The following is a 23,035-nucleotide window of genomic DNA, read 5'->3' on the forward strand; positions in this document are numbered from 1 at the left end:
GGTGGCCAGCGAGGTGGTCAGTTCCCACAGATGGTTCTGGTCAATGAGCTATGCCCATGGATGCCTGTTTTTCAATTTAGATGTAAGTGTCTTACATTTACAAATAGAAATGTACCATTCAGTGTTCCCTGAGATGCACGTGCTCATCACCTGACATCGGGAAATACTGGCCTTTCCCTTCTCAAAATAGCAGTCAGCGGCGCTGTGCTGTGCAGGGTGCATCCACTTACGTGTTTCTCAAGATAAAGTCTCTGTGAATTCGTCCTATTATAAAGCTGCTCACTTTATCGCAGCTGCCTTTTTCCCTTTTGGAAAGTGTGTTTTATTTTATATGCATATGATTCACATTATTCTTTTTTCCTTAGGACAACTACACCTTTGCCCAACCTGGGATTCAAATGAAAGTGAAAATGTTAGAAGAACTCGTGAGCCGGATTGATGGTAAGCCAGCTTCCCACGCAGCCCCTCTCTGTGGGCGGGGGGAGGTGGCCCTCAGCCCTCGGTGGGACAGGGAGCTGTCCTCATCCGCCGGCAGCATCCTGGCCTGCTCAGGATCCCTCATGGGCATCCTTCTGAGACAGCTGCTCGTGCGTGAGCTGCTCTTATTTCTTCTTATTAAGGGGATATCATCAGAATTCAGTACATTCACTTTGCAGGACAGTAGTGAGTGTGCACCCAAAGCAGGCAGTGCTCACTCCTTATTAAGCCTGGTGATTGTCATAATCTAGGTGACGGATGGTTGTTTATGGTGGTCCTTCCGTACTCTGTTCCCTGCCTCTGTGCATCATTTTTCTATCAAGGATGCTAGAATAATTTCTCCATGGAATCTAACTAATTACTGAGTCTGGAAATAACATCTTTAATATTATAGAAAAATTATAGTATGTGCTCAGGCAATTTTAGATTGTGCTTTCATGTTTAAGTGGGGGCTTTGAAATACTTTTTGCCTTCATCTTTAAAATAATTCCCCCTGCGATGTGCTGACTGTCATATTACAATAGCAGAGTTTAATTAAATGGAAGCTGAGAGATAATGCTTGCCCGTTCCAGGCATATTCTCCTGATAGTTTGTTAAATTAATGAACAGAGCATTAACTAAGTGATGCCAAGCAGAACCGGGCGTGTATTTGTGATACCAGCTGGTCAGTGATGAGGTGTGGAAAAGAGACATGCTCTTTCACAAAGAGTCCCATGCGCGCTTGGCCAATTATTTCACAGAATGTGGAGACAAATGGCACTTTGTTGGAAACTTAGCCTTGGCCACGTGCCTTGCAGGGCCCTGCCCGCTGAGCGTTGCCGGTCACTGTGCCTTTTCCCCTCCCTGCGCCTTTAGCACGGAAGGCCGTAACAGCAGTCTTCACGGGAAGGGCGCTCGGTTTGGGAAACTGCTGAGTGATATTCTAAAATGGACTCCTACAAATTACAAACTCCATTTTGTTCCTTGATTGAATCTGATTTTTAACTCTGTGTCTAATGGTGATTACCTAATTTCCATATTATGAAGTTGTCTGCAGTTCTTCTGATAATACTTTCATTGTTACGTTTAGCTGCTTTTCAACCCATCATCTGTTAAAAATACCGTTTTTGCCTCCGTCAGTGCGTTCGTGTGCGCTCATCGCACGCTCCACCGTGCGGTCTTGTTTGGGTGCGGCTGGGTTCTTTTCCCTGCCAGCACTTTCACAAGCATTCCCCAGCCTCACTGAGTTCTCTGAAGTATGATTTGCAGTAGATGTGAATTACACGTTCTGAGCAGGTTCCTCCTTTTCCACTTGTGTCCCCTGGAAGGCGTATTTCGTGTTTTCGTGGAGGTTAGACAGTTGTGGTTAGTGCTCGTTTGTTCCAGTGCTGCAGTTTGGGAAATACTTGAATTGATTTTCTCTGGTGCTGTGGTTCAGAAAGAAGCACATTGCGGATTTGCTGGATGATTGTTTAAGAGAGCAGCAGCAATAACCAAAGGAACCCCAACGAAATCTGTACTTTTTAGTAAATCATATTTTTATTTTCAGCGCAGCCTCTGGGTAGGCCATTTTCATATGGCAATTTTTTGTTTAAAGGATCAGTGCTTCACAACAGAGAAAGATGTGTGTTGCCGTTGAGAGGTTAAACTGTCTAACTTGTTCCTGTTCTTCTAATGAAACCTTAAGGAATTTCTATCATGGCCTCATAATAAGAATACCCAGGCTGCTAAATCAGTAAATAGACAGAATTTCTCGTGTTTGAGCTCTCAGACTGGTGGGCGCCATCATCGCTGAGCAAGCTTGGGAGAAGCATCTGCAGGTCTCGGCCACGTGAAGCTCCCCCTCACCTGTTTCATCACTTGCCTCCTAGAGAAAGGATTTGTGGGTTGGAACTTTTGCAGGGATTGTAAAGATTTTATTAAGGGCAGAGGATATTCTAGGAAGAAAAAATTGCTTAAAAAAAAAAAAAAGCTTCTCAGGCCGGGCGCAGTGGCTCACGCCTGTAATCCCAGCACTTTGGGAGGCCGAGGCAGGCGGATCACGAGGCCAGGAGATCGAGACCATCCTGGTTAACATGGTGAAACCCTGTCTCTACTAAAAATACAAAAAATTAGCCAGGCGTGGTGGCGGGTGCCTGGAGTCCCAGCTGCTTGGGAGGCTGAGTCAGAAGACTGGCGTGAACCCGGGAGGCGGAGCTTGCAGTGAGCCGAGATCGTGCCACTGCACTCCAGCCTGGGTGACAGCACGAGACTCCATCTCAAAAACAAAAACCAAGCCTCTCCCTCTTTTCTGCGTTTTAGGAGAAGGACAGCATTTATTTCAGAAAATTTTGATAATTCGGTGAAGGAAAACATCTTCATGGACTCGTTGATTAAGAATGGAGAGGTTTTGAGGACATTGCCCAGATGGGAATAGTTCAGAAAAGAGCTGAATTGCTCTGCAAAGTCAAGCGGAAGTTTCAGCAGTGGTGGCGCGAGGATAAGGGCTCATCAGGAGCGAGCAGAGAGCTGGAGGAGGGGGAGGTTTTGGGGATGGAGGGAAGCCTGGTGAGGGGTAAGAGGGGAGATCGGAAGAGGGGCCGCATCACTCTTGTTTTCTTGTGGTAAGGAGTTGTGAAAGAATCTCTCAGAAGCACTTCTGAGTAGTTTCTTCCTATCTTAAGTAGTACTGTGACCCTTCTTTGTCATCCCTAAACCTTTAGTAAAAGTCTGCTGTGGAGACACGAAGGTGCTGAGAATGAAGAGAGAGGGCTGTGTCTATAATGGAAGCCGCGTGGAAAGGAGGATGGGCGGCAGCCTTCGAGGTTGTGTGCTGGGCAGGGAGTAAAGCGACAGGCAAGCCCGCAGATGGGGAACTCCCTGGGAAGCCCCCTGTATCCTTCGGGACAGACATTGTATGAGTTCCCACAGAATCAGAGAGGGTGACTGGAGCCACTGAATTTGGAGTGAAAGAAAAAGGTGAGAGTAGGAGGAACGTGCGTTTTCAGTCGTGGCAGGCTAGATAATTTCAACCACATTTCCCACTGGATAAGACCTTTTTGTTTTTTTAAATTAAGCCAACAAAGCAAAAAGAAAAAAAAAAAGGAAAGAAAAAGAAATGTCTTAAAAGCATTGAATTGCTATCTACAAAATAAGGACTTCCTGGGCCAGAGTGAAGCTAGGACCTGGCTAGGTATGCCCAGCTCTAAAGCCCCCAGTGTTCTGGGTGTGTGTTTCCTGATGCAGAAGAAAAATCATCCCAAAGCTGGTTGTGGTTTGGGCGCCTCATGTAGTGCTTGCATCCAACCCGATTAGTCAGGATAGGGATCTGAGAAATGCCCATACAGTTTGTGAGACCCAGAATAGTGACACGTGAGGGCAAAGTGGACGTGATACCCCCTCATAAAATCTAGGTTCCAACCTGAGAGGATCAGGGTTGTTTGAACCTCAGTTATGATGATTCTATACTGGAGTTCCCCAGAATGCTAGTGAGAAGCAAAACAAAATCTTGTCTGGAGGAAGTTACAACTGAAATTGTATTTTTTTCTTTCTTTTTTTTTTTTTAATAACTCCAAACACCTTTTTCAAATAAAGTGACCCACACACATGAACCCGGGAGGTGGAGGTTGCAGTGAGCTGAGATCGCGCCATTGTACTCCCGCCCGGGCAACAAGAGTGAAACTCTATCTCAAAAAAGAAAAAAAAAAAAAAGTTGGGTGATGTTTTTGTGACCAGAAATATGCCATTGAAACTTACCTCTTGTTTCTGTCAATCACCCTATGGTAAAATTGGTTTCATTATATGTCGTTTTGATTCAGGTCAGCTTCCGAGAACATGTGGATGATTGTAAGCGGGTATTTGGTGGCTAGTGCTGCCAAGCTCCACAGGCACCAGCCTAGAAAGGACTTCAGAGATAAGAGCATAAATCTGGAGTTTTACCCCAAATTTAATTCTTTTATATAATCTTTTGGAATATTTTAAGGGCTTGGCATTTTTCTTCAGGAAGAATAATTTTTCTGAAAAATTCTCGAAACAAGGCTCATGGCTAAGTGGAATTAAATAACTAAAAGTTAAATATAAGTCTTAAAGTTTATTTTGTTTTATGTTAGAATAGGGCATGTGTCCAGCAACTCCACAAAAAATAGAATTAGGATGTCGCCTAATCTGTATTATCCTGCCTTGTGTTACTTAAAATTTAATAAGCATTTGTAGGCTCAAAGAGGGTACGCTGTTCTTTCTAAAATTATCTAGCTAATGTGTTCTCAATATTTCTATTAATTGTCAATCTGTTCCCTACTTAGCAAAGGATTTTGTGTATAAAATCAACAGTTCGCACCAATTATTTAGTAATTTACTGCTGTAATAATAAATGTACATTTACTCTCCAACTGATAGAATTTCAGCATATAAAGCACACGATGAGATTTCCACTCCGTATTACATCGAGAACGCTTACACCTACTTGAAATTCCACATTTTTGCAGTGAATCCTAATGACGTCCCCTGTACATTTTGTTTTTACATCTGTCACGTCTGATGTTAACCTCTGGAATCACATGATCCCTGATTGTCCCCATGATAGAATGGCCGGAGGAGTGGGCTTCAGCCCTAGCCTTTCCAAAGGCTGGAGTCAGAGCCCCTCTGTGTGAATTCTGGGGCCAGCCCCACCTGGTACTCAGTGTCATGCATCTTTTGTGACATAGATGACGTCTGTATAAATGAGATATTTGCTACATTTTTTGATTAAAAAAACCATAGAGAACTTTTTTCAGTATTTTAAAAGAATATTTGAAACCTCAGCAGATGTGTCCATTTCATTATGTCCATTCTTGATTTTTTCAGATTTAAGATTAGATCATAAACAACTGCATTTCAGATCAGAGAATTGTCCCTTTGGGGGTGACACTGGCACTAAAAGGGAGGCTCTTGGATTGTTTCTGGTGCCACAGTGGTGGTGCCAGGGCACCGTTGGATGAGGGGAGTGGGCAGAGCTGTTCCCTGGGGCCCCGGTTCTGGTGGGCTCCACCCTCACGTTGTTCTGAGGGGACTTAAGGCTAGGAGGCCCTCATGGGTCAGGAGGAGCTGCTGGCAAAACCTGATAGTTGCTAGGCTGATCTGAACTTAGCTTGCAAGGAGCAGCAGCCCAGAGGCCTTCCCAGCAACAGCATCGAAGCTGTCGCCAGGGCCGCCTAGGGGATGTAGGATGGGCCACAGCCATGTGCCTTCTGAGTTTTCTCCTGCAAACTGTGCCTTCGCCTCTCTTTAGTAAAAAATGGAAACAACTGCATCTCTCTACCTTCTAACCCCACGGAACCTCCAAGGGCTAGGGACGCCAGACTGAGCAAATAAAAATAGAGAACGTCTAGTTAAACTTCAATTTCATATAAACAGTGAACAATTTTTTAATATAAGTATGCCCTGAGCAGTGTTTGGCACACACTGAAATTCAGAGTTCACTGATTCTTCTGTATTTATCTGGTAATCCTCCAGGGGTGAGTTCTGAGTGGGGTGAAGTGGAATTCAGACCCAGGCTGGAGCTCTAGGTTACCCTTTGCTCCCCGAGGTTACAGATGACAAGAATGTGGCCTTAAATGTAATGTGTTATTTGAAATTAAAGTATACACACACACACCCTACACACACATGCCTGTATACACACACCCTACCCACACATGCCTGTATACACACACCCTACCCACACGTGCCTGTACGCACACACCCTACACACACGTGCCTGTACGCACACACCCTACACACACGTGCCTGTACGCACACACCCTACACACACGTGCCTGTACGCACACACCCTACGCACACGTGCCTGTACGCACACACCCTATGCACACGTGCCTGTACACACACACCCACCAGATACATATACACACACCTACAGATGCACCCCTATATACACACACCCCTACACACATGCCTGTATACACACACACCCTCATGTACACACACACCCCTTCACAGATGCCTATACACACATCTGCTATATACACATACACACTCCTATACACACACCCCTGCACACATGCCTATATATATACTCCTCATACATACACACACCCCTACACACACCCCTATATACACGCATCTGCCATATACACATATACACACACCCCTATACACAACCCTCCTACACACCTACACACATGCCTATAAACACACACACCCCCATACACACACCCCTATATACACGCATCTGCCATATACACATATACACACACTACTATATACACACCCCTGCACACAACCCTCATACATACACAACCCCTCATACACACACCCCTATATACACGCGTCTGCCACATACACATATACATACACTGCTATATACACACACCCCTGCACACAACCCTTATACATACACACATGCCTGTATACATACCCAGCCCTACACATACCCCTGTATACACACTCCTGCCATATACACATACACACCCTGCACACATGCCTATACACACACACTGCTTCACATATGCCTATACACACACCTGCCATATACACAGGCAGGCTCCTATACACACACCCCTGCACATGTGCCTGTATACACAGATACCCCTCATGCATACACACCTGCCATATACACATACACACCTCTGTATACACACTCAGATGCCTGTATACACACACACCTACACACATGCCTATATACACACATACCCCTCATACATACACACACCTGCCATATACACATACACACACCTACATACACACCTCTATATACACACTCAGATGCCTATATACACACACACTCCTACACAAGTGCCTGTACACACACCTGCCATGTATAGATACACCCACAGTACTGTACACACACACACCCCTGTACAAGTGCCTATATACACACACCCCTATATATACATACCTGCCATATACACATACAGCTACATACACATCCCTATATACACACACACTTACATCTGTACACACCTGTCATATATGCATACACATACATGCCTTTATACACACACACCCCTATACGTATAGACAGGCCTATACACACCCACCATATACACACACCTGCCACATACATATACATGCATGCCTGTATACATACACACCTTTGTGTTCACACACTCTTACACACGTGTCTATACACAAACACATGCCTGTATATACACATACCACTATACACACATGCCTATACACACCTGCCATATATCCATACCCCTCATATATACACACATGCCTATACACACAAACACTGCTATACACACACCCCCTACACACATGCCTATACACATACACCCCTCATATATACACACACCTCCACACATGTCTGTACACACATACCCCTATGCACGCACCAATACACATATATACACATACCCCATAACACACACCCTTATACACACATGCCTATACACCCACCATATACACACGCATACCTACACACACCTAGACATACCTACATGCATGCCTGTAACACACACCTTCCCATATTCACACATACCCTCCTACACACATATGCATATAAACATACACGCAAACCTATACACACACACACCTCTGTATACTCACACACCCCCCTACAAACATGCCTGTACACACACACACCCACACACACACCCATGTACACATATGCATACACACCTACACACATACACCTACATGCCTATATACACACATCCTCATATACATGTACACTCCCGTATACACACACACACCTACGCACGTATCCAATATACACACACAGCCTTATATACACACTCTCCATATACACACCCCCATACACATACACAGCTACACACAGATGCCTATACAGACACCCCCATATACACACACACCTCCTACACACATCTATACACAGACACACACCCATATGCACACACACACACCCTTATATATACACACCCCTACACATGCCTATACACACACCTACACACAGTCCCGTATACACAGGTGCCTATACATGCACAAACACACCCCTATACACATGCCTTTACACACACACACATATATTTAGACACACCCACTTTAGAGATGGTTAATCTCATGGGCATGGTCACTGTGTTTGAGGCTATTTATGTTTCCATGTTCTTGGGGAATGTGCTCTTGCTGGTCCCACATTTCTGTTGCTTGATGTGTCAGAGGAGGGCCACCCTGTCTCCTCCGGGAGAGATTATTGTTGGTGGCCAAGGACTTCGATTGAGCTATAAATAAACTTTTCTCATTTGACTTTTCACAGTGCAGGCATCGCAGTGAGGCTGCTCACCCAGTGATTGCTTTGAAGTGAAGCTGCCCTTCATTAGTTTTGGTCAATTTCTGGCCCATTTCTGCCATCTTATTATTCTCTGAAAGGCTGGCTTAGGACTTCTTGACTGATCTGGTGAATGTATTCACAATTGGGTGGAGGTGGACCGCCCTGTAGTTGGCTGGATCTTGGCGGTGACCCCGGGTGGTGAGACCTTAGGCTGTGAGCCTGCGTCCACAGCACATCTTCTGTGGCCGTCTCAGGCCACCCAGGCCGGATGGCGGCCACCCAGGGTGGCGGCCCCGTTGATCTGACCCTGTAGGAGCTGCTGACTTCTGCCTTTCAGCTCCTTAATCAGCATTGCGTTTTCTCCCTCTGCTCTAGTGGCGGTTGCACCCCAGACCCTCCAATCCTCGTTCTCCAGCCCTAGGCCATGTGATACCACAGCCAGGACTCTCAGGCCTCTGCCTTGGCGCTTCCTTTGTTCCTGACTGTTCCTTTGTCTAAAACCCTTTCTTGCCCTCCTGCCGCCTTCCCTGACAGGCTGCTTTTCATTTGTGCCCAACCACACCAGTTCTTGGTGCTGCTCAGAGGTAGGAGGAAGTATTGCTGGGTTGAGCCAAGGGTGAGTACCATGAAACAAGTGTCACACAGGAGCTTGGGCTTCAGAGAGCTTGGAGCTGGGGACAATAACATATAAGCAGGAAACAGCCAGATGCCAGCCCAAGAAGGACTCTATGCCATGTGCTCGATGGTGCGGTACACCTGCTGGGAGGGGTCTGCAGGCGGCCCCTTCTTCAGGCCAAAGACAAAAAGGCACTATCAGAATCCCAGAAAAATGTCACTGTCACATTGACCTCGACCCAGGGGTCCCAAAGCTCCTGGGTCCCTGAAGAGTTTTCTTCTGTGATGTTCCTCCTGGTTTGGGGCCATCATGAGTACTTCTGAATTGGGTTGGTAGTGTGCCACAGCTGGCTCGCTGTGCCTAGGGCACTGGGCAGGCACAGAACATGTGTCCTGCACCTCTGCAGAGCGTTTCCAGCAGGGTGGCCTGGGAACCGCGCAGATGAAAAGGCAGCTGCTTCCGACAGTGACTGATAAGTGTCACAGAGCTACAGGTGCATTGTAAGAGCACATGGGAGAGGCAGAGGAGCCCTTGGGAAGGCTTTCCTGCCCCAGAGATAAAATGGCTTGTGTTTGCTTGGACCCATAATAACATACCACAGGCTGGTGGCTTAAAGCACAGTTTACTTTATCATGGTTTTGGATGCCACAAGTCCAAGATGATGGTTCTAGCTGCTTTGGTTTCTGGTGAGGGCTGTCCCCTAGGGTTGGGTTGCAAAAGGCTGCCTTCTTGCTCACATGTAGATATAGCCCTTCCTGGGTGGGTGCCTGTGGGGGTGGCGGTGGGGGGGAGGGGTGGCAATGGGAGAGAGAGCAAGCAGGAGTTCTCTGCCATCTCTTATAGGGACACTAATCCTGTGGGATCAGGGTCCCACCCTCACAATCGCATTTAATCTTAATCACTTCCTTAGAAGCCCCATCTCCAGATACAGCCACACTGTGTGTTAGGGCTTCAACATAGGAATTTTGGGGAAACACTAACATTCAGCTTGGAAGTGTGGGGTTTAGACCAAGATACAGTTCATGGAAGAAATGATCGTCATTATCATTCATTAGCAGGAAGCATGACTCTTGTCTTGGGCAGGTGGAGCAGAAGAATCAAGTTTCAAATATTTCACATTTTCCAAATCAAAATAATGCCATGAGGGAAGGAAGAGGGGACTCTTCATTTCTCTTTGAAATCGAGTCTTTGAAGCTTTATAATCAAGGGCACCAAAAAACACCAGCAAATTTGGATTTTGTCCATTGAAATGGCCGTTAAGGACTTACTCCAGAATGCTGGTTCATGATAGATGGCTGTTGACAAAATGAGATCCTTCCAATGTTTGTTATGTTTGTTCTGTGTGGAGCTCTCAGTGTGCTGTGGGTTGAGGATGTGAGCATCTTGGGGTCAGGTGCCCTTTTCTCAGCCCTCTCCATTCATTTTCTAGCCTGGAGGGAGCAGATGCAGACAGCTGTGGGTGTGGCCTTGATAACTGGCACTTGCCAGCTCTCCCCAGGTATAGAGTTCCCTCATAGAGTTGGCCTGGAGACCCTGCCTGGGACCTGAACCAGGACAGGGCCTTCTCACGCCTCCCTTGGATCCACATTTCAGGACCAGTCTTTGTGGGGGCTGATTTGTAAGGCAGCCTCTGTGTCCAGTGTATCTGCCCACGTGCTGTGCAGAGCATCCTAACCCTGACCTGGTCCGTATCTGCAGGAAGGATAGGACAACGATGGGCTGCAGCAAGGGGCAAGGCTGCATCTGGAAGGCAGCCTGTCCCTGCCCAGGGTGCTTCCTGATGATCTCAAGGCAGCCAGTGCTGGCCCCTTGGAGTGAGGCCTGGGTGCAGGCGTTGAGAGAGGCAGGAGAGCCTTCTGTCCCTTCTTCCAGGTAGAGCAAACAAGCTGGTGCCTCTAAACTGGTAGAAACCTCAGGAACAGGCTGACCTCCCACCGGGAAGTTAGAAGGAAATTAGTTCCCTACGTTTTGGTGGCTGAGTGACAGCGAAAATGCCAGGCCAGGAGCAACAATGGGAGATTTTGGTTTGGGGACTAGTTTGTGGGTTAGAGGAGGAAAGGACTTATTAGAAATAATTCTCGAACATTTCTGGCTTATTCTAATCTACTCTTCAGCTCTGTGGAGTAACAGCTTGGAGTTTGGAAGCTGGCAGACTTGGGTTGACTTTCAGGCTGTGTTGTATACTGGAGGATTGGCTTTGTGAGGAATGTCCCCACTCTAGCCCTTGTTTCCCCATGCATGACGGGTCATGGGAGTAAAGTACTTACAGGAGTGCCTGGAGCACTTAAGTCTCATGCAGTGTTAGTACCCATTATTGTCATTATCATCACCATCAGCAGCATCATCACCATCATCATGATTGTCATCACCAGCATCATAAACACCATCATCACCACCATCATGTCATCATCACCATCATTATGTCATCACCACCATCATCATCACATCACCATCATCATTTCATCACCATCACCATCATTACCATCATCACCATCATTATGTCATCACCACCATCATCATCACCATCACCACCATCATCACCATCACCATCATTTCTGTCATCACCATCATCATCACTATCACCATCATTTCATCACCGTCATCATTACCATCATCACCATCATTATGTCATCACCACCATCATCATCATCATCACCATCACCGTGATTTCTGTCATCACCATCATCATCACTATCACCCTCATTTCATCACCGTCATCATTACCATCATCGCCATCATCATCACTATCACCAGCATCATTTCATCACCATCACCACCACCGTCATCATCAGTATCACCATCATTTCATCACCCTCATCACCATCAACGAACTGTACAGCAGGATGGGTCCATGGTGGGGCTGAGTGTTGGAAGTTTAGTCTGAAGGGCTCTGCTTCTCCCACGTTGGACCTTGTTGAGCTGCCAAGGGCCCTGTCCATGCCTGCTCCTGAGGCAGCCCCTTCTGTCCAGCCCCCAGGGAGGTTGGTTGGAGTGGAAGACACTGGCTGAGTCTGAGTCAGGGGCACCGAGGTGACAGTGGCCATTGTTATTAGTCATATCTTACACTTTCACCTATAAGGAAGAAAATGCCAACAAAACGCGGTACTGGAGAATGGTTCCACCTGTGTGGGAAACGGCTTTATGTACCTGAACACTTTCCCTTTCCTGTGTTTTTAATTCAGGTTAAATGTGATTTTAATGAAATTTCTCTGAAAGTTGTCTTGACTACCTCGTAAGGTTAAAATTGACTTATTCTTTTAAGATAGAATTCAGTTACAGCTAGGAAACTAGATTCAGCTTTATTACCACCCTGGTGGAAATATTTTTATTACCCCTACAAAGTAAGCAGCCGAGAAGCAGAGGATAAATCAGCAGCGCAGCCAGGCCGGGGAACAGGCAGTGTGGCTCCCTCCCCCCGGCTCTCGTCCTCATTAGGCTCCAGAAGGGCAGAGCTGAGCGTTTGAAATGATAGTGATATTTCATCTGAGACGTAAGGACATGACAATTGGCGAGGCACATGCGTAATTGCCGTTATGTGCGACCTAAGATGTGTGTGGACTTTCTGGGAGGCGTGCTGTGTGTGCTGGCAAGGGCTGCATTCCTGTGCTCCTGGTCTCCTGGTTCAGGCAGAGTCTTGGTCCCCTTCTGCTTAGCAGGCCTTCACAGTTGAACATGGCTGTTTCTTCTGTGACCCAGGTGACTCTGCTTATCATTGTCTGTTGGAATCATTTTGGTGAACCTGTCTGCAGCCTGGGTTCCAGGCTACCCCAGGCAGGAATTTGCTCTCTTGTTGGATGGATGTCCTGAGTTTCTTAAGTCAAGCTGATTTAATGTGCTTTCCATTGAAACTCTAAATGGATATTTTGTTGCATTTTTGGGAAGAGGGATGCATTATATAGAACAACAACAACAAAAAAATCAAAGAAATAGAAGTTTCATGTAATCCCAAAAATAATATATTAGGAATATACACCTGGATTCTAGTTCAGCCTTGGTCCCTGACTCTGGCCTTGGGCTGCTGCTGGGAATGATGATAATAGCAGCTAGCATTGATTCAGTGCCTGCAGTGTACTGGGCACTGTTCTCAGCTCTTTATCTGTATCATTTTGCTGACTTTTCATAACGGCCCCATCAACTGCATAAATGGGCCCCATCCCCGTGCTCAGAGTCCTGCCTATCACTGATCTCAGCTTCCCCGCAGGCTGGATGATCTCCAGGTTGCTTCCAGCGCTGCCCATCCTGGGTTGGTGCACAGGAGAGAGCCCTCCCAGTTCCTCCCTACCTACTTGGGCAGCCTTGGGGTGTCCTGTGGGCTCAGGGGACTTGCCTGTCTCTGCTCCAGGGTTTCCTTGGGAGCCGCAGCCTGCAGCTGTGCCTGTGGTCGGGCCCTCTACCTCCACTCCCCGCGCTTCCTCCTGGGACTCCTGACCAGCATCTTGTGCCTTATGGTGCCCCGCCCACCTCATGACCCTGAGAACTGGGAGATTAGAAGGTCGAATGTGCCCTTTTGAAGTGAGGAGTGGTCGTTGCTTCTTTTTTGGCTTCGACCACATGCCTACATTTTCACCCCGATGTTCCCCATAACCAATGCCCAGTTTCTAGAGCGGCCTCAGCAAATGTTGGGGAACTGAGGGATAAGTGTTTAATGGAGCCGCCTGCACGTTAGGGCTCCAGCAGCCTGTGTGGCTTCACATTGCTTCAACATAGCTCATGGGTGACACTCCCCTGCTTAAAGAGGATGTTTGGAGTGGGGATTTAAAGCAGTTTCTCTGTTGTTACTTTCGTCTCCAGATGTTTATGATTTTCTTTGGGTTTTCTCCTTAGCTTTTGTTTTCCCTGAGGATCTCAAATCCTCATCCTACTGCCCTTTAATTCATAGAATAGAAAATCTGCATGTGTGGAAAAGCTCTGTAATTCTACCAGTGCAGCCTATGCTGCTGCTACATCCCCTGTAAAAGTGACAGAATACAGTGTTACGTATCTAGTATAAATGACGAGGATGCTTGCTGACTCCCTTGCTTACATCTGAGAATTGTCTTGCCTCAAAGTAAATCCTTTCCCACCCCGCTCCGCCTGGTGGCCTTGTCCCCACCCCGCCCCCAGCTGATTCTGCACACCCTTCCCTGTACACTCACCTGTGGGCCCCTCGGGTTCACTGGCCTCTCCCAGCAATCGACCATCATGCTGGGAGGAGAGGCTGTGTTTCCTTGATCTGAGCCTTGATCTGGAGCGACAATCTTCACATTTATTTTCCACCACCCCAAAGTTGTTAAGATGGTCAAAGGAGGTGATGCCTGCCAAGGTGCTTTGAAATGTTTGGTTCCGCTGTGAAAAGCTGGCAAAAGTCTGAACAGAAGATTCCATGAGTCAGAGGGTCCTGGGGCTCACATCCCCCCAGCCCTCCTGCCCCTGAGCCATTAAAACCCAGACTAGCCCAGCACTGGTGCGTTCTTCTCTGTCCCCGTCCTGAACCTGCCAGGCTTTCCCTGAGGTCCCCGGGCACCAGGGGATTATTGTCAGGTCCCTCACTGTCGTCCTGGGCCCTCGGAATCACGCCTCTGTGCCCAGAGTGGTGCTTTGGAAGAGGGGTATGGCCTTGTCACTGGGGTCCTCCATGGCCCTCACCTGTTTCTCTACTCTGTTTCTTTCTAAGCCCTGCTGCCTTCCCGGCCCTTCCTGCATTCCTTCCAATTTCAGCTCATTTTAAGGTATTCCTCCTGAACAAGTAGAGAGAGATTCATTTTCTTAAAACTGAGGGACAGCTTTCATCCCACTTTTGGACTGTGGCCTTCAGGTAGGACCACACTTCAGCCCCCTGCAGGACAAAAGGAGTAGCTTATTCTTTCAGAGCTCGTGCTGATGTGTAGTTGGCTCATGACCGCGGAGGACATTCTGCCCTACGTTAGAGGACGGGACATTAACAGTTGTTCCGGGAGCTCATCCTTCCAGGCCTGTACTTAGCACAGAATCATAAAAAACTTGCTGTTCGGAGCAGAGGGTCCTCTGAGATCCTCTGGCCACCCCCACCCAGTCTGTCGTACGGCTTTTGGAAAGCCATCGTGCTCCAGTTACAGCCGAGCTGGGGTGGACCGGGAGAGGGCTCCCTGCATCTGGCCCTCCAGCCTCCCACCCCGTGCGGGAGTGGAGCTGGACATAGCGCTTGCTGCGGAGCTGCTGGGCGCTGCCTCTTCCGCTGCGTCTGTCCCAGTCGCTTCCTTCGCAGGATCTTTGAGGTGCTGGGAGTGGGAACAGCCAAATTGCGGTTAGCATTTTTCTTTTTAGCTGCTCAAGTGTGGAGTGTGTTTACCACCAGGAAGTGGTGGTGACCATGCTGTGTGTAATGAAATGCAAACACGTGAGGCCTCCCTGGCTCATGATCCAGCCACTTTTCTCCTTATGATGATATCTTTGTGACTCTCCACACCGAGACTGATGTTTGGGGTTTATTGCTAAACTGAGAATAGTTAATTAAATTGTAAGTAGAGACATACAAATAAAGTGATTCTCCTTGACCTTAGCAAGAAAGAGCTGTCGTGGTTTCAAATGTAGGCCGTCAGACTGGTTTTGAAGTGATTCCCAAAGTCGTTGCTGATCATGGTTACAAGTAGCTAGAGAGACTGTGTCTTTTCTCTTCTTCATTTTAAGGAACCAGTGTCCCTCTTAAAATCAGGCTAGGAGGCCGCATTGCAGGTGGAAATGCATTGCCTTTCCGGGCCAGGGCTTGCTGGGGATGAGGACAGTTTATTTTGATGGGGTCATTTTCCTTTCCATACCATAAGCCATTGGTCCTGAAATAAAAGGCATTGGTCCCAGCATTGGAGGGCACATCCCGTCTTTCTACTCCTCTCTACCCCCTCGTCTCTCTAGACCCTGGACTGTGAGTTCCTTCTGGTTCAACCCTTCAGGGTAAGGGACATTCCCACTCTTCTCAGACCCACAGTCACCTAGGCCTCCCTCTGCAGTCAGAGGTCTGTGTCGCTGCACACGGCCAGTCCTCCCACTCTGCTGTGCCTGGATCTCCCCATCCAGAGACCCTCGGTTTGACCCTCTGCTGAGCGGAAGCTCTGGTGATCTGGGGGTGGGCGCTGGACCCAGGCAGTGGGGCGTGTGGGGATGTGCAGGGATGGCTGTGGGGTCTAGCTGCTGATTACAGACCACACTCCTGTGTCCCCGCCATGCCCCTCTTTGGGGATGCACAGTGCTGCCAGTCTCTGATGGGGGCTCATCAGGTGCATCCGGGCTGCCCCTGGCTTTCTGCAGCGCTGGCCCGGGCTTTTGCTTTCTCAGGCCCCGTGAGGACCACTCCTCCATCTGCTTCCCAGGTCCTCCCATCTGGCTTTCTCCCCTCCTTGTGTGCATTGAGTGTTGACTCTTCTGTGGTTTTTGTGAGGTGCTGGGACGGGAAGAGGTGAATACAGGTGTCCAGAGTCCTCTGATGACTCCCATAGCCCCAGGCCTCAGTCTGTGCTGCCCCAGACTAGACCCAGGGCCCCATCAGTCCCCGCTGGGCATGCCGTGAGTGCGCTTTTGTATTGAGGTGGCTCCCGCTCGCAGCCATGTCAGGGCCCTGGGGTAGGGGCAGCTCCCTCCAGCGCTCAGCGCTCACTGCTCATTAAGCCTACTGTCCCTGTGCCCCACCAAGCAGCCCCATGCTTCATCTCACTTACTTCTCACGGCAGCTTGTTAGGTCCGAACTAACAGTATCTCCGCCTGACCAACAGGGATGCTGAGGCTGAGAGGGGACTCTTGTCCGAGTCATGCAGGTGAAACTTGGAGTCAGGATTGGAGCTTGGGTCTGTCGTCTCTGGACCTGTTGCCTGCTGCCCCTCAGCCAGGGCTCCAGCGCGGCCTGTGTGTGGGGTGGGTGTGGTGGGGGGGACTGCTCCAGTCTCTAGCTGTTGCCATGTGGGGGCCTCCCCCAGCCATATTCTGCCAGGGAGCCTCTTGATGTCCTTGGGACACGCCCAGCTACAAACAGAGCCTCCCTCTCCCTTCTGAGCTGCCTGGGTGACTGAGGGCCCCAAGGGGCTTATGTTCACTGGCCCTGTCCTCCCTGGCACCTGTGCACACACCTGCACAGAGCAGAAGGAATTGGGACCCATAGGTTCACCTCTTGTAACTCGTGTACATGGCCCAGGTGTTCCTGTGCCCCACCTGCGGGACAAACTGGTCGCAGCAGGGTGTTTTGGGGGCACAGAGCCACCGTCGGAGTCACACATCGCACACCCCCAGCAAGTGATAGTGTGTGACCGGACATGGTGCTGAAGGTGGCCTGTGTCAGCCATGGGCTTGGTGATTTTGACAGCCAGGATGCGGTTCCTGGCGCAGGTGCCTGGGGGCGCCTAGAGGAGTGCGAGACTCCCGAGGGTCCCTCTGCCTAAGCTGCCTGGGGAGGGTGGCTCGCTTTATTTAATTCACACGCTCAAAGCATTTCAGGAACAATGAATGCCTTCGGCCCTCTGTTTAAATGACTGAATTATAGAGGTGTGAGGAGGCCACGCCCACCCCGTTTTACACTTGGCGCCTCCCTTCTAATTTCGAGGAAACCTGCAATTCAGCTGGAATCTGTAATTTTCTACTTGATCTTGCTCTAGCTGTTCTCCCATCATAGCTCTGTGAGCAGAGAGAGAGCTCCAGAAGGAATTGTTTCTTGTCTTGCGACCACACACATATAATTGTTCTGGTTGAACACGTTTTACTGTGCGGTGTCCATGCGGGCTGCTCCCGGACAGCAGCAGCCGGGAAGCCAGGGCCCAGCATCCAAGAGGCAGACCTGCAGGATGAGAGATCCAACATCCCTGGCCACCAGCCGCCCCGTGGTGGTCTCAGCCAGGAGGAGAAGGGAGCCTCCATCCTTGAAGCAGCCTGGCATCTGGAGCATTTCGGGGTCTTGGCCTTACGCTGCCCTATGTAGCCTGGAGCCAGGTCAGCTGAGGAGCCTGGGCTTCTCCTCATGTCCATCTGTCTCTTCCCCTTTAATCCCTGGGGAATGCAGCCTCTGCTTATCTGCCACTCAGGCCCCTGCAGCCCCCTACCTGGTCTCCTTGGCGTCCACTGGCCCTCCACACTCCACGTGCCCCCCTGGGATGGCAGAGCCACTAAGGATGGAAGTAGGGGTTCCTGAAGAGTCAGCAACATGCACTTCCCTGGTTCTGTCCCGGCACGCTTCCTGTGAGTCCAGCCCTCCAGTCATGCCAGGGTGCCCGGTTGTTAAGATTGTAGAAGCTTTTACAGTGGGCACTGGCGCCCTGAACTCCTGAGTGCACGCCCTTTGTTTCAGCCCTGGGAACTTTGGTGGGCAAAAGTTCCCAGGAAGCCCCTGTCACACTTGGTGACCTGTCAGGCAGCCTGGCAGGGTAGCCCAGACCCTGCTGTGGGTGCCATCATCCTGGCGGGCACGTGCTTGGTCTTCATCCCCCACCTCCCCGCTACATGAGTGGTTACCTACAGCTGGCTGGCCCTCCCCCAAGGAACCCTCATGTGGCCCAGGGAAGCTGCCTTCATGATACTCACTGTTAAGTGTTTTGAATACAGTCCTTGCCCCAGTCAGCTTGCTCAGGTGTCCCTGGAGAATGAGCCCCTCCATTGGCTCATCCTGACAGGGCTGGGCTGGGAAGGGCAGTATGTGCTTGTAGGACACCGAGCTCTTTGCCCAATAGTGTCAGCGGGAGGTTCCAGAACTCTGCCGTCCCCAAGCTCTTCCACTTAGGATCCAGGAGCCCACCAAGCTCCTGTCCTTTGTCCGCTGCACGAGTCCTTCCTGTGTCTGCCCTGCCGTCCTCTCAGGTGGAGCCGGGCTCACATTGCTGCGCTTCCAGTCACAGCCGTGGATCCTGTGTGCTGTGGGAATGCCAGGTGGGGAGAGAGTGAGGTGGGGACACTCAGGCTTTGTGTGACCCATCAGAAAACAGAGGAAATTGTGATTTGCTCCCAGTCTAAGGCGTTACGAGAAGTGAGAATTTTTCAGGGATCTGTGGTTACATTTCAGTGCTAGAAAAGTGAAAAGAACTCATTTCTGTCAGAATGGGGTAAGGGGCCTCTTAGTTCTTTGAATGTGATGGTGATAAATAAAACTTCCCTGGAAATTTATCCTTTGATAAAGGAATCTCATTTTTAAACACCTTTCATTTATTATTTAAAAGGTTTGGAGCTCAGTGCCCAGGTAACTTTGTCCTGCTCTCTTGGTAGCCGCGAACGTCCCTTTAATACGTTCCATTCCTGCATGCTGCCTGTGGACACCTCTGCAGTGGTGGGGCTGCTTATGGATATGGAGGTGGAGCAGAAGTAGTTTGTAATGGGCAGTCACATTCCCAGGAAGCTCTGGTGTGGGCAGGTGCCCCAGAGATTGCTCAGGCACCTCGTTCTGGGCACTGAGGCCTGTGCCAGGCGTGGGGGCCCAGAGCGACCTGACTCTTGCCGTTCCTGCTTCCCCTGCGTCAGTGTGGCTGCTGGCACTTCTGTTCTTCCTATCCATGGAAGGGGCGCCCATGGAGGGGCGGAGTTTTCCCTGTGTTTCGTCTGCAGCGGAGTTTCTGCGTGTTCTGCTGGATGCGTGTGGATCTGTGCCGTTGGTCTGTTCTGGGCGCACACGCAAGCCCATCACGTCTCATTCTAGTTTTTGTCCTTGATTTGTTGTTTCAGTGACATCAGTCACTGCATGAAGAGTACAGGTGTCCCCATTTTAATGGAATCTGAGGAGACAGACATTGGCTAGACTGCTTTTAATTTAAGCCTCCTCTTCTCTGCCTGCCGTTCGGCTCGGCTGTCCTGCCTCTTGGAACCAGTCCGTCTGTCCGTCCCACTCTCTCCCCTGCTTGGGCTGACGACACACATTCATGTGAGTCAGTCACTGTTGGTGGCTGTTTAGTGAATGGCCACTTAGGCCACGTCGCTGAGCACCATGAGGCATTAAGAACATCAGGCTTGGGCTCTAAAGATGTGTGAGCCGGGACACTGGCTTGGTAGCACTCCCCCACCACCATGTCTCCTGCTCACGGGCCGTCATCGCCATGAGGAGTGGGTCCTGGTGGTGGGCGGGGCCAAGGCTGCTGAAAATGAAGGCGACTGGGATCCTGGGTGGGACGAGTGGAAACACGGGATCCTCAGGGCCCTCGCCTGTCACTCACATGTATCTGGAGGAATTCAGTATGTGGCATACTTAAGCAGTTCTCCTTTCCTTCCCCTCATCCTCCTCCTGTCTTAGTCAGATGTTCCTGTCAGCATAGCACTCACTGTGGGGTCCTGACAGCCCCCGTGCTCGTTGGAGTCAGTTACTCAGCAAGTCTTATCCAGCCCCTGTAGCGTTGGAGGCTCTGGTGCAGAAGACAGTGAGCAAGACCAGCCACAGCCCCTCTTCACTCCCGCGCCTCCCAGCTGGCCTGGCGCCCACATCCAGTGAAGGGAGGGAGCACGGAGCCTGCATTTGTTCACTTTCTGAGTGGCCTCCCAGTGCGCTGGGTGGAGCAGGCAGCACCCCTCCACTGTCCAGCGGTCCCAGCACCTGCTTGTGCCTCCCACTCCCTCCCAGCCTGGTGGCTTCGGGATCAGGACATGAACACCCTCACACTTCAGCAAGCATCTGTGAAACGTCCACTGTGTGCTGGGACCTGAGTAGACAGTGATGAGCTAGACAAGGTCCTTCTTAGGGAACTCTTCTCTGATGAGATGGCAGATTGGGAGGACAGACGGGAGCCGTCACTGGCTGTAGTTTCTGTGACAGCGAGCGTGAAGGACTGAGTTGAAGAAGTGTCCAGAGAAAGCTGTGCAGAGGTTGGGACATTGGTGCTGAGTCTCATATAGGTGTTTGGGGGCAGAGGAAGCAGTGTGGGTGTGCAGGGAGGGAGGATGGGGCAGCAGAATCAGCAGTGGGGGCTGTGGGCAGGCAGGGGTAGTGATATGGGGCATGTGGGATAGAGACGTTGTGGGCAGTGGTGTGAGCAGTGGGGGTGTGCAGGGAAGGACGTGGTTTGGAAAGTGCTTTTCCCTGAAGGTATGCTGGGATGATCCATCCTACCCATCCATCCCTCACTGGCTGACCCATTTAACCCTCCATACTTCCCCTCTGCCTTAACCCTCCATCCTTCACTTCTCCCTTAACCCTCCATCCTCTCCTCTCCCTTAACTCTCCATCCTTCCCCCTCCCTTAACCCTCCATCCTCTTCTCTCCCTAAACTCTCCATCCTCCCCTCTCCCTTAACCCTTCATCATGCCCTCTCCCTTAACCCTCCATCATGCCCTCTCCCTTAACCCTCCATCCTCCCCTCTCCCTTAACCCTCCATCCTTCCCCGCTGCCTTGATCCACCCCCCCACCCACGTCTCAGCCATCAGTCCATCCATCGATCCATCCATCCATTCATGGAAAACTTTTACTGGGTCTTGCTCTTTGGGCCTAGGGATGGAAAGGAATGGAAAGATTTCACGTCGTCACGAGCTCGCATTCTTATGGGAGGAACAGCCGTGCAAACCACCAGGGCCACTAATGTGCTGCCCCTGCCTCACACAACCTACTGGTCACCCCGTCAGCTGACCAGCAGCCGGTGGTCGGAGACTCTGGGATCAGGGTCACAGCTCAGACTCTCAGTGGCAGGATTCTCAGCCATACAGTGCGTCGGGAGAGAGGGACTCTATCCGGGGAAGCTCTGCGTCTTCAACCTCACTGTAGACTTGGGCTGCATCAGCAATTTCTTACTGCGGATGGGATGACTCGTTTATCTGAGTAATTTGTGCTGTTTTCACTGGGAGTTTGTAGGGGTGGGTTGCCCCTACACACCTGTGGGTGTTTCTCGTAAGGTGGAACGAGAGACTTAGGAAAGAAAAAGACACAGAGACAAAGTATAGAGAAAGAAATAAGGGGACCCGGGGAACCAGCGTTCAGCATATGGAGGATCCGATATGGAGGATCCCCTATGGAGGATCCCATATGGAGGATCCCCTATGGAGGATCCCGCCAGCCTCTGAGTTCCCTTAGTATTTATTGATCATTCATGGGTGTTTCTCAAAGAGGGGGATGTGTCAGGGTCACAAGACAATTGTGGGGAGAGGGTCAGCAGACAAACACGTGAACAAAGGTCTTTGCATCATAGACAATGTAAAGGATTAAGTGCTGTGCTTTTAGATATGCATACACATAAACATCTCAATGCTTTACAAAGCAGTATTGCTGCCCGCATGTCCCACCTCTGGCCCTAGGGCGGTTTTTCCCTATCTCAGTAGATGGAACGTACAATCGGGTTTTATACCGAGACATTCCATTGCCCAGGGACAGGCAGGAGACAGATGCCTTCCTCTTGTCTCAACTGTAAGAGGCATTCCTTCCTCTTTTACTAATCCTCCTCAGCACAGACCCTTTACGGGTGTCGGGCTGGGGGACGGTCAGGTCTTTCCCTTCCCACGAGGCCATATTTCAGACTATCACATGGGGAGAAACCTTGGACAATACCTGGCTTTCCTAGGCAGAGGTCCCTGCGGCCTTCCGCAGTTTTTGTGTCCCTGGGTACTTGAGATTAGGGAGTGGTGATGACTCTTAAGGAGCATGCTGCCTTCAAGCATTTGTTTAACAAAGCACATCTTGCACCGCCCTTAATCCCTTTAACTCTGAGTTGACACAGCACACGTTTCAGAGAGCACGGGGTTGGGGGTAAGGTTATAGATTAACAGAATCTCAAGGCAGAAGAATTTTTCTTAGTACAGAACAAAATGGAGTCTCCTATGTCTACTTCTTTTTACATAGACACAGTAACAATCTGATCTCTCTTGCTTTTCCCCACAGGGGTTT

At 49.7% G+C, this 23,035-nt stretch overlaps 1 protein-coding gene across 7 annotated transcripts in view; it reads left to right on the forward strand.

Annotated features, from left to right (window-relative positions):
- TBC1D22A (TBC1 domain family member 22A) overlaps window positions 1–23,035 on the forward strand; it is a 419,760-nt gene that overhangs the window by 236,718 nt on the left and 160,007 nt on the right. For 5 of the 7 annotated variants that reach the window (XM_003812372.6, XM_055106057.2, XM_014343350.6 and 2 more), the window contains one exon: window positions 366–441. In XM_003812372.6, coding sequence (XP_003812420.3) covers window positions 366–441 — 76 coding nt within the window. Of the gene's footprint in view, window positions 1–365; window positions 6,450–23,035 lie in introns of those variants that run through there. The other 2 variants (XM_063603161.1, XM_063603162.1) reach the window with 1 other exon arrangement.

Source organism: Pan paniscus, chromosome 23 (assembly GCF_029289425.2).
Source record: "Pan paniscus chromosome 23, NHGRI_mPanPan1-v2.0_pri, whole genome shotgun sequence".
In the NCBI taxonomy this organism is placed as follows: Eukaryota; Metazoa; Chordata; class Mammalia; order Primates; family Hominidae; genus Pan; species Pan paniscus.